Source organism: Podarcis melisellensis, assembly GCF_964234715.1.
Source record: "Podarcis melisellensis genome assembly, chromosome: 9".
Taxonomy (NCBI): domain Eukaryota; kingdom Metazoa; phylum Chordata; class Lepidosauria; order Squamata; family Lacertidae; genus Podarcis; species Podarcis melisellensis.
In genome coordinates this window covers 63,364,123-63,376,331 of record NC_138541.1, presented here as the reverse complement: position 1 = coordinate 63,376,331, position 12,209 = coordinate 63,364,123, and the positions used below count along the sequence as shown (strand labels likewise).

The window sequence follows — 12,209 nt, the reverse complement described above, 5'->3', positions numbered from 1 at the left end:
TCCATCCTAAACTTCCTTCACCCTGAAAAAGGTTTCCCACCCCCACCATAGGAGAGTGATAGTTAATAACACTAAAAAAAGAGGTACCATATTTTTTGCTCCATAAGACACACCTGACCATAAGACACACCTAGTTTTTAGAGGAGGAAAGGGGGAAAGCCCCGTTTTTGGGGGGGATCAGCTCATAGTTGTGCAGCTTTTTTTGCAAAGGGGAAAAGGCCCATTTTATTTATTTATTTTTTTGAGGATCAGCTCAAAGTTGTGCAGCTTCTTTTGCAAAGGGGAAAAGCCTCATTTTTTATTTTTATTTTTGAGGATCAGCTCAAAGTTGTTGAGCTTACTTTGCAAAGGGAAAAAAATCCTGTTTTTATGGGGTTCATCTCACAGTTCTGCAGCTTCTTTAGGAAAGGAAAGGGATCCATTTCTACAGTTTCCAGACAGATAATTGAATCAGCCAGTGACATGTCACTGGGGAAACAAACAGCCTCCATCTGCAGAATATTCAACAATGGAGGCCTGGGCAAGGGGGTGGAGCCAGAAAGGGAGCCAGTGATCGACCACACATTCACTCCATAAGAACCACAGACATTTCCCCTTACTTTTTAGGAGGAAAAAATGCGTCTTATGGAGTGAAAAATAGGTACATTGCCACCAAAAAAGGAAAATGGACACAGGAAAAGCATTCATAGAGCTGATTATAGCCCTGGTGAACAGAGTCTTATAGTATTATGTCATTGGGCAGAGGATGAAAGGCAGTAGGCCAAAACACACCCACTTCCATGCCATAAAATGGAGTGCTGGCATGTCCTATTGCGATACCCATCACCTGTTCTGTACCTGTTACTTGCTTCTGAACTGGTAGTTAAGATGGAGCGGGATTCATATTCTTGCAGGGACCCAATTTCTACTCTGCTGTGTGAAAGCGACTGAGTACCAAGTAGTGAGTTTGTTAAAAAACAACACCTTGATGTCCTTTTTGTTTAGTTTATTGTAATGCAATAATAGCTGTGCATATGCATGGATAGTCCACAATCGCGTTAGGGTCAGGCCTCAGATCCATATCTTTGGATGGTTTGGGGGAGACATGTTCTACTTCCTGACCAAAGCTGCTGCTTCCTTTGCTCAGTTACCATGCTGCTATCACACTGCTGTGATCAGAGCTTGCCTTTTAAACTTGATTACACTAATCCAGTTGGGAAACTGGTTATACTGAAAGAGGCCCCAGACTATTCATCCATTGCTAGGTTGAGAACCTCACATACAATTGATCCAGGGGAGCGGGTGGCATTGTGGTCTAAACCACTGAGCCTCTTGGGCTTGCCAGTTGGAAGATTGGCGGTTCAAATCCACACGATGGGGTGAGCTCCTGTTGCTCTGTCCCAGCTCCTGCCAACCTAGCTGTTTGAAAGCACACCAGCACAAGTAGATAAATAGGTACTGCTGTGACTGGAAGGTAAACAGCGTTTCCATGCACTCTGGTTTCCATCACGGTGTTCCGTTGAGCCAGAAGCAGTTTAGTCATGCTGGCCACATGACCCGGAAAGCTGTCTGTGGACGAATGCCAGCTCCCTCGGCCTGAAAACGAGATGAGCGCCGCAACCCCATAGTTGCCTTTGACTGGGCTTAACCATCCAGGGGTCCTTTACCTTTTACCTTTACAATTAATGCAGTTATGTTCAATTGAAGACCGCTAGAGAGGGTTGGTGACTCTACTGATGGGTATGCACATTTCTACCCAGGATCACTACTTCTATGCACACAACCATGTTGCATCTAACTGGAGCTGATTAAGGGTGAATTTGTGAATTTGATTCCTGCTTTGCAGGGGGTGTTCCTTTCAACTCTACATTTCTGTGACTTTATGTACAATGCTGTGTACATTTGCTGTACAAGTAAGGAATGATTCCGTGAACCTGCACCCACATCTATTCTTATTTGGCCCACTAGATAGGCTTTGCTGTTATCTGCACAAATATCTAGTTTCCTACCCATGTGGCCAAAGAAATGCAATTAACAGAGAATAAAGTGTTTCCTTTAATGAAACAGAAGGGCAGCTAAAATGAAACACATTAAAATTCAGAAGAAAGATTGGAAACCGAGTACAACAACATATATTTTGTATGTTACCGGGTGTGTGTGTGTTAATCTAACGTCTAAATTAGCATTCAGCTGCAATTAGGACTGTTACCTGATTAAAGAAATCTTGGTCAATTTAGTGCATTTAAATAGAGATAGATTTGCATATGAATAAGATACTATTGCTTTTAGATTGTCCATATCATGAAAGGAATAATTTTAGAAGGGACATTCTGTCCTGTGTGAGATGAAAGTGGTTGTGTAGGTACACACACGCACACATATATTTTTGTATGGATGGAAAGAACAATCAGAACAGGGGGAACAAGGCAGTGTCCAGTGAATCTCTTGCCCCTTCCGCCTCTGCACAGACTCAAAATCTGGTCTGCAGGATGGGGCAATCTGTTAAACAGACTTAGCTGCCCCCTTTCCTCTGAGGTGCCCTCAGCTGAATTAACTGAAAGATGTGTAGGTATATCGTCAGATCAAGAGTCAATCTCATAAAATGACATAACACTCACAAAACACTTTCCAATCATGTAACACTCCTACAGTCAGAGGCTACATAAACACATAGAGGGGTTTGTTGTTGTTGTTTTTTGCAAATGCAAATCATCGTCATCGCTTAGAGCTGTTGTTTGTGTGCTCCTAACCATTTCTTATTGCTCTCTCTATTTTTAACGCACCATACGCAAACAGTTTGGAATCTTGTAAAGACTTGTGCGCATTTAATTGTATAGACAGTTGAATGGCTGTTACCATTTACATCGGACTGGCCTACATTGATCTTGTTCTTGAACAATTAGTTCCACATAGTCTACCATTCTGTTCTACAATATCACCTTGAATTGAATTGATATTCTGTGTCAATATCTCCAGAGTGGTGGATGCATCCCTCACTTTAACTAAGACTGAGGGATTAATCCATTCCTCAGGAGATCGCCACAGATGCGGATTAAGACCAATCTGGGAGTAGATGTTTAAAAATTGTTCAAAACGGCCACCAGTCTTTGCAAGATAAAAGCCATATATTTTAATAATTCAAAGGAAGGTTTTGCATTGTGTTATTTGTCCAATTAATTAAGTTATTTGGCTGTTTTCTCTCATTTTGTTTAAGCCAGGCATGTCCAAAGTCCATTTCTTCGGGGGCCTGGTCCAGACCACTGGTCAATTTAATCTGGCCTCTCTGGCAGTATGTCCTGTGGTAAAATCCTAAAAAACCTCAACCACTTTGGGGGGAAATTCTACAAAAAATGTATTTATGAAAAGCTCAACAACTTGAGGTTGACCCTCATGCATGCTCACTTCATCAAATCTGGCCCTCTGAAAAAAAATTGGGCACCCCTGGTTTAAGCCATTTCTAATTGTCAGGTGGCTGCAGAAAAAGCTAGAGATGCGGAAAAAAATCCAGTTGCCCAGTCACACTAGCATCTAAACTTTGACCGTGGGTTCTAGTTCAACCCTCCTTAGTTCTTAATTAAAACTACATAGCCCTATATTCATCACATGGGTGGCAGCATGCAGAGAAAAGAGAATTGGCTCTTTGCTTCCCATATGCTATCCTCCCCAAGATTACATCCCCACTGACCCATGGAAAGTAGGCTTTAAAAAAAAGGTGAATGAGACCTTTAAAAATGTCTCACACTCATATTGATCAGGATTCCAGTCTCTTCAGGCAGAATCTGGCCCAGCGGTTAGAGGTTTTCCATTCCTAACAAAACTATTGTCCATAACTACATGGGTGCCAGGCATACACTGAGGTCCCTGGAGATTCCCTATGTGCAAGCTGAATTCTGAAATGTCCCCAATTTGAAGAGAATACTATAGCCTCCTGATTGGTCCAAGTTCCGTGAGCACATCTTAACACTCTGTGTGCATTGGAACCACTGAATTTATTTATTTATTTTAATCAAAATTGTACATGCACTAAAAATGGAAGAGAAAATGAGTGTGCCATCTCAGTCAGAACGTCCACAGAGCTTTGAAAGAATCGGAATGAATTTTGATGAGACGCCCAAAATAGCTGAGGAAAGTCTCACACATCCCTGGGTTATTACTGTAGATTGTGCCCAAGTTGAAATGGTAGACAAATGTAACAGTTCCTCCTCAGCGAAGCATCTGATGAACTCCAATGAAAGTCAAAGAAGTCATCCTAACACTAGCAGTGTATCTCAAGGGGATATCTGTAGATACTTGTGTTGTATTTTATTCAAGGAAACAAATTGACAATGCAAAACCAACTCCTAAAAAATATTTTCATTCTTGGCTGGCACTCGAGAACCAAAACTTAAAGCTTCCCTTCTTGTTCTTTGTTTACAGATTCAAGACCTTTGCCAGATGTAGCCCTGACTGGGAAGTGCACTCGGGAATGTGATGAATACGGCCATTCAGACTCGTGCTGGATGCCTGTCCGCACTTCACCCGAAAGGAAGCAGAAGAGCCAGCCAAAACTCTCCACTTTCATGCCTGTTGATGAACGGGGCAGTCAAGAGAAGCTGGCCAATGGAGAAGCCTCCCTGATGGGTGACCGCAACAGAAACCTCCTTAATAAAAAGTTGACCTCATCCTATGAGACCTTCAGTGCAGCTAGTTTCAGCAAACGTGAGGAAGCCAACCCAGAGGATATTCCCCTCACACAGACAGGGGAATACAAGCCATCTCCTGTCAACACTTTAACTAGAAGAGAAGTTTACCTTTAGGCGGCAAAGAAGCAACAATACGGTTCTCTCATGTATTGGAAGGGGATAAAAGGCAAAAAAAAAAAACACCTATGAATCAAAATGATTTTAACTCAAAAATAAAGGAAAGTCCATTGAAAATGAGGGGGCTACCAAAGAGACAAGAGCTTGGCCTGCCACTTCTGCCTCCATGCCAGGCATTTGCGTATCCTGTCTGCCTGACTATACTGTACAATGTAGAAACCATTGTTGTTCCTGCATGCCTAATTCCCTGCTCACCAATCTTTATTTTCCTAAATTTATGGTTGTAAATTCCTTTCAAGGTAACAAGTCTGAAATTGAAAAGAACTACAGGAACTGTTGTCCCTCATCCCTTCCCCGCCCCCCCCCCCCACTGCTGAAGCATTGCTTAAGCCACTCGGGTTATCATTTGGTGGTTATCTGGCTTGTTTGCAAGTCGAGGGGTGTGTGAGAGAATTATTACATACGTATAATTTTCCCGGGATACCATCTGAATATTGCTGGTTTCCATCAGAGATATGCCTCCAGAAACCATTCAAAATTAAACATATAACGGGGATGGTTTTTCTTTTTCTTTGAAAGAAGCACTTTTTGAAGATCTCGGCTTTAATCCTGTTGCGTGGCTGGAAAGAGCAGAAAACATATTCAGTCTGAGATTATAATCCCAAATATGACATGTTTCCCTATAGTCATGAACTGTTCAGTTTTATCCATAACTACTATCTCTGCCTGTACTTTCATACTCTCTGACATTATCCTCCTCCTCTTTCTCTTCCTCTCTTTCTGTGGCATTTTAAACTTCAGCATAAACAACATGGCGTCCTAAGGATAAACTGCTATATTGGTGTCATTTTTACAAGACCGGCATTTAGCTTGGATGACCGCAGTAACTAAAAGGCCAAAGAAAAAACTGTGGATCCGGAGAATTGCTCATTGGTCTTGGGCTTAGGAAATCTGACACAGACGCACACAAACACGTAAGCGTATTTTCCACACACATTTTGCACAGCAATCTATGCCGCAACCCAGATGACGTAGCCGTTTCAAAATGGATTTTAGCTGAATCCCCAGAGGAACTGGTCACACGAGCTAGCTGGTGACAGCATGGCACATCATAAGCTACATATAGTAAAAAGATGCTCCCGTTCCAGGGTTCGTTCCTTAGAAGGTTTCATATCCATTCAGGATGAGCTCCAAAAACACGTTGAGAGGGAAATGTGAAAAAAAGAGCAAAAACAAAGGCAGCGGGAAGGAAAAACATGCTTCAAGTCAAGTATGGCATCATCTTTGTTGAGAGTGGATGCTAAACCTTCGATTATCAGTGTTCCAGGTTAATCATTTGCTCTTGGCAAAGGTATTATGCAGGTTTTCTTAATACACAAGTGCATTTAAGCTGAGTCCTGTGCAATATAAAACCAATGTTGAGACTCAAGGCGACTGGTAGTCTTGAGTGATGTCACCACCGACATGCTCTGTGCAAAAACAAGTTTTGCTTGTGACAAGCTTCAAAAAATAAATAAATCCAAACCTGATCATGATGGTGCAGAGCTCTGGGCTGTGACAGCTCTCATAGTTTGCACTATATATAAAGTGGATAGGAAAATGGACCAGATATATTTTGTGCAATAAGGAGTTACAGAGTGTGTAGAATCTGAACTAGTTCTGTATTGATAATGTTGTAGTAATAAAGAATGGCTGAGCTTGGACATTCGAATCAAACTGACAATCGGTCGATGCAGTGGGGACAGCTTGAGAAGGGGTGCAAAGACAGAAACCAGCCCCTCTGGTTGTTTAACTTGGCATTAAAGCATGACTAGATGGTTCTAGTAGATTGTAGTGACAAGATAGCTTGGGTAGTTTATTGCTTTTAAAAAAATATGACATAGAGTATAATATTAAACAGTCGGAAATGTGAGCTGAACAACTGGTACAAATTCATCACAACTTTTGTCTTTTCAACTTTCTATAGCAAAGTGCCCGTTTTATTGTACATCTTCCTTACTTTTTTGTATTTTATTTTGAAATTAGTTTTTTTGTGTAGCAGTTACAAATGGGCACATATTATAAAGGGGAAAAAATTAAAAAGAGGTTAGGAGTGATTGATCATTCTAATGCATAGTTGCTTTTTAAAGAGAAAATTCAGAGATGCAAATTTGACTTCGTTAGAAGACTGATTAAATCGGTTACTGCATTGTATAACCTTTCAGTATCTGCCAAGGATAAAAGGCTTCTCATTTACATTCAAACTTACACATTTCTTGCAGGTTTCCACAGAAAATGCAATCATACCACCTCACTGGTCAAGAGAACTATTTTTAAAAATAAAACCCTTATATATTGAATATCCGCTTGAGAACCATTAGATAAGGCAGATCTAAACAAACTATCTTTCTTTTTAACTTTTCTGGAAAGCCAATACAGATAAGAGAAGGCCTTCAGGATTAACTGGATCAGAAATCACTCCCCATTTTGTGCGCTAAATACAAGTGAATCTTGTGATTGAGGAAATTACCTTTTTATTCACAGAGCTAAGAAGGGCACAAAGGGATAACAAAAAATACAGTGTACTTGTATGTATTTGCAGTAATTCTAGTAAAACCTAGCCATCAAACCATAGTCAATTGCTTCTTATGACCCAGCATGAGACACAAATATATTTTTGTGGTTTTTTCCCCATTTGAAATTAGCTAAATCTGGTGACACTCCATATATAGAGTGCTTTTGTAAAAAATAATAATAATAATAAAATGAAAGTGAAAATTTTTAGAGTGAATGCAAAATATGCAACTGTGCCTTTTATACCTGTTGTTATGGTAAACATGGTGGTTGGGGTTGGACACTAAAAATTTATGGGCTATTCCCACATTTTTTGAACCTGTATATTTAACCATGTTTATTTTCTGAGAAATAAAAGATGATATATTTAAAAAATGCCTTCTACCAAACTCAGATAATGGACCAGTCTTAAATATAATTCATTATTAAAAACAAGAATCTGCTTTTGGAATAGGACGTTTGTTAACTGAGAGGAAAAAAAAGTACTATATTTGTCTCAGTAGCAAGATGTTATGAGTCTGTTTGGTAGAAAACTGTTGATTTATTGCTTTTTGAAAAAAAATCCTTTTAGCAGTTTTTTTTGTTTTCATTTCATGAGACGACTCCTATTGTTTGCTTTTTAATTTCACAAGAAGCTGAAAGAAACTGTGCATGTCTTTTACATTGGACACATTTAGAGATTGACGCATCACTTATATAACTTTATACGAATTAGAAAATGTCGTATTAACTTCAGTCTAAACTCTAATGCTCATTCCAACCTCCAGTTATGCTAATATTTAGTCAATCTAATTTCTGACTGGCCTGCTGCCTGAGTTTCAGAAAACAAGGTAGATGCTATTTTTCTGTAGGGGAAGAACTCAAAGGAGAGATTGAAGGTGCTTGGCTGAAAGACTACCCTGGGGAGTTGTCACATAGAAAAAAAACACAAAGATGTAGGAAAATGAAGAGAGGGGGCAAAATGAAGCTACCATAAATGCAGCCATCACTAAAAGACTTTTACAGCATTGGAAGAGTTGAAGAATATAACAGTTTTGCTTATATTCCATCACTGATAAAAGATCCACTGTTTCCTTAATCGCTGAAAGAAAGGAGATGGACAATGGTAGAGACAAACCTCATCCCAACATTAATGTTGAGCAGTTGCCTGAAGAGCATAGTATAAGGAAGAAGGAATCATTTTTCAGCTACCTGGGGTACACTTTCAGACATTTCTTGTCCTGAATTTCGAAGCACTTACATTCAGTGTGGTTACGATCTGTTTGTAATATTAATCATTGACTATTGTTCTGCAACTTGGATGTTGATAGTGAAGCAGAGAACAACTTATCATTGTTTATTATGAGTCACTATGCACGCAACTATGCTAAAAAAAAAAGAAACATGGCAAAAATGTATTCAACGCTAGTCCACCTCTATTTATGAAAGATTTTGCATAATTTAATTTGCTTTTGTACAGTTTTATGTAAATAAATTGCTTGTCATTTTTGTCTCTGCAAATTAAAATATAACATGTTCAAATGGTCACCCATTTGTGTGCTTTCTACGTGGAATACGAAAGAAAATGCATTCACGTGTAAAGCCAGGAATATGGAAAAGGTGGTGCTATTGTGGATTAACTGCTTACAGATATTCTTCTAATTATATGCGATTCATATGATAAACCAGTTGCACACATATAAGGTTAAAAGGTGTGTTATCACCCAATAAGAAATGCATCTCAATCTTATTCCATCCCTCCATTCTATCCCAAATAATGTGCTCATATTGAAATTGCTCATCAGTGAACTTCCTAGGCTTTTAAGCCTAGAGTAATCTATTAAGAACAAAGTAGTTCTTCCCTTGCTTCCATCAATCAAGAGTCACTGTTCTCTGAGCATGGCTGGCAAGTGACCTTATTGAGTTTCCTCACTTTGACTTAGGGGATCATAAACATGATTATGAGGATGCACCAAAGCTTGTTACATGGATGATTTTCCCTTCTCACTTCACTTCTGACAATGCCCATTGCACCTGTCTTCACTCATGCAATACTTCACCATCACTGTTTCTCTTCATATGCCAACTGCAGATGTGGCGACACTCTCGTCCTCCAACACACTCTGAAAAACTGTGTACAAAAGTATTTTCTGTGGGAGAAAGAGCTTCACTCTTCCTAGGAGTGAACCTTGTCTTTATATAGCACCTTAGAAGAACAACAATAACAACAACAGCAGCATACCCTCCAACATTTCTCTGATGAAAATAGGGACGTTCCATTCCATAACGACAATTTTACTATTTATACCCCACACATCTTACTGGGGTGCCCCAGCCACTCTGCGCAGCTTCCAACATATATAAAAACATAATAAAACATTTTTTAAAAAAACTTCCCTATCCTTTCAGATAGCTTGGGGGTCGGATAACTCCATACCCTCCAACATTTCTCCACTGGAAATAGGGCCATCCTAAGGAAAAGTGGGACATCCTGAGATCAAATCAGAAACCGGGACAGCATCTCTAAATCAGGGATGTCCCTAGAAAATAGGGACACTTGGAGGGTATGCCAACAACAGTTTATTCATTATATCCCACCCATCTGACTGGGTAGCCACAGTCACTCTGGGAGGCTTCCAACATAATATAAAAGCACAACTGAACATCAAGCATTCAAAACTTCCCGACACAGGGCTGCTTTCAGATGTCTTCAGAAAGTTGCATCATTGTTTATCTCTTTGTCACCACAATCCTAAGATTAAGACTGTCATGCTCTCTATCAACTGAGCTGTACTTCAGGCTTGGGCCCCTGAGATTTGCATTGTGTACCTGCCTGCCTAGAAGTCCAGCAACAAGAAGTGGAAATAAACAAGCCGATTTCCCAAAAAAACATTTCTTGGTCAAAACCCTTTCCAGTAGACCCTTTCTGCCACCACGTTGTGGGTTGCAGCAATCTATTCACCGGTAGGAGATGGAAGACTGCATTTTCTTGCCACAGCGCAGTTGGTTTCAGTATTTTAATAAATTAAATAAGATATATGTACTGCTTGATAAAAACAAGACAAACCTCTCTAAGCAGTTTGCATAAAATGATGTTCATAAGAAAATACAGACATGAAAACATATGGACATAGTAATGTTATCAGAACATAAATAAAATTAAATCTGTTGATCTTAACTATTAAATCTATATCCCACCCTTCTTTCCAAAGGAATGTTGTCTCATACATGCATACATACATACACACACACACACACACACACACACAATGCCAAAACAATGGGTTTTTTTTAACAGGCATTGAAAACAGTATGAAGGTGTTAACTGCTGCCAAACTAAATGACCGATTCCTTTGAAGTGCAGAATGAACATTGCATGGCACTTGTAAAAGCGCCAGTTCTGCAGACTGAAACAGTTGGGTGGATGCAAATGGAGATGCAAAAGGCGATCCTTCAAGTAAACTAGCCCCAAGCTACCAAAGGCTTTTAACACCTTGAATTTGGCACGAGGAAGATCATTGAACAAGAGTGGAATATGCTGACAGGGTCTCACTTTTGTCAGTATTTTTGCTGTGCATTCTGCACTAACTGCAGTTTCCAGACCAAATACAAGGGAAGCCCCGCAGTGCATTGCGGTAATAGAACATTGAAATTACCAATAACTGAACTACTATGGCAGATCATGAAAGTGTCCCTATTTTCCAGGGACAGTCCCAGATTTACAGAAGCCGTCCCAGTGTCTGATTTGATACCAGAATGTTCTGCTTTTCCTTAGGATGTCCCTGTTTTCATTGGAGAAATGCTGGAGGATATGGAATAGGCTGTCCCTATTTACATTGGATAAATGTTCAAGCGTTTGCTGTGGTCAAGCTATCCTGTTCCAGAATAGGCAGGGTGAATGCGGCAGAGGTACTGAACTCGTCAAGCTGTTATTTAATACCCTTCCCCTAAAAATTAATACAAGATTCTAGAATGGTTGCTGTTTATATAACATGGATATAAGGCAGCCACCCTAACCTACTGTTTCCATATAAGAAACAATCATTCTTATATGCCTTCTTCACAGCTTTGGGAAGGCTCCACCAGGGTCCTAAAAATAAACCAACATAGCCAAAGGCTTAGCTCTTTTTAAAAAAACTTAAGTATTTTCTGAGATTATTACTTTTAAACTTTTTCAGAAATTTTCAAAAATATACGTTTCAAAATCTTGCTAAAATTTGAACTGATGCTCAATTTCTCATCAGCTCCGAATAAGCAAGCCCCCTTTGCTTAGATCTGCAAATCACATTATATGTAGAGGTCCTTTTATTAGATCAGAGCAAAAGCTCAGAACTTCAGAGATGCCTGCAGGGGTCTGAAATGGCCAGTGTTAAAATAGCTGTGATCCAGCAAGCTGCCTGCACAGCTGGGTCCCACTGTTGGGTACGGAAGACAAAGCACACAAAAGGAAAGCCAGTCCATAGCCTTCAGCAGAGAAGACCCTCCTGCCCCCTCATGGTGCTGACTTACTGAAACGTAGCCTTGCTAGAGGGAATAAGATTAATTAGCACATCAGAGAAGCAGAGATAATTCCAGATGTGCAGATATGTTTCTGAGAAATATCATCATCATCATCAAACCTTTTTTTGGCATCACATAAGAACATCCAAGAAATATGTTCCGGGTGCATGTCAGTGACAGAAAAAGAGACCTTCATTTATTTCCCCTAAAAATCAGGCTACATGTGGTACTCTGCCAGTAGTATGCTGCAACTTTGAGCAGGAGACTGGGAGGGGATTTGCAGAATCCTGTCTCTTCCTTCCATTTTTGCACCCAAAATATGGCTGGTTTCTCCACTCCTTGAGAAGGAAGAGAGAGAGAAAGATCCTCATATTTGAGTAGGAAAGCAGATTGGAGAAT

At 39.9% G+C, this 12,209-nt stretch overlaps 1 protein-coding gene across 4 annotated transcripts in view; it reads left to right on the top strand.

Moving 5' to 3' along the window:
• Positions 1–8,858, top strand: part of PCDH7 (protocadherin 7) — a 420,082-nt gene extending 411,224 nt beyond the window's left edge. For 3 of the 4 annotated variants that reach the window (XM_081924374.1, XM_081924373.1, XM_081924372.1), the window contains exon 3: positions 4,396–8,858. In XM_081924374.1, coding sequence (XP_081780500.1) covers positions 4,396–4,775 — 380 coding nt within the window. In that variant the 3' untranslated portion in view covers positions 4,776–8,858. The remainder of the gene's footprint in view (positions 1–4,395) is intronic. The other variant, XM_081924377.1, reaches the window with a different exon arrangement.
• The last annotated feature ends 3,351 nt before the right edge of the window (positions 8,859–12,209 follow it).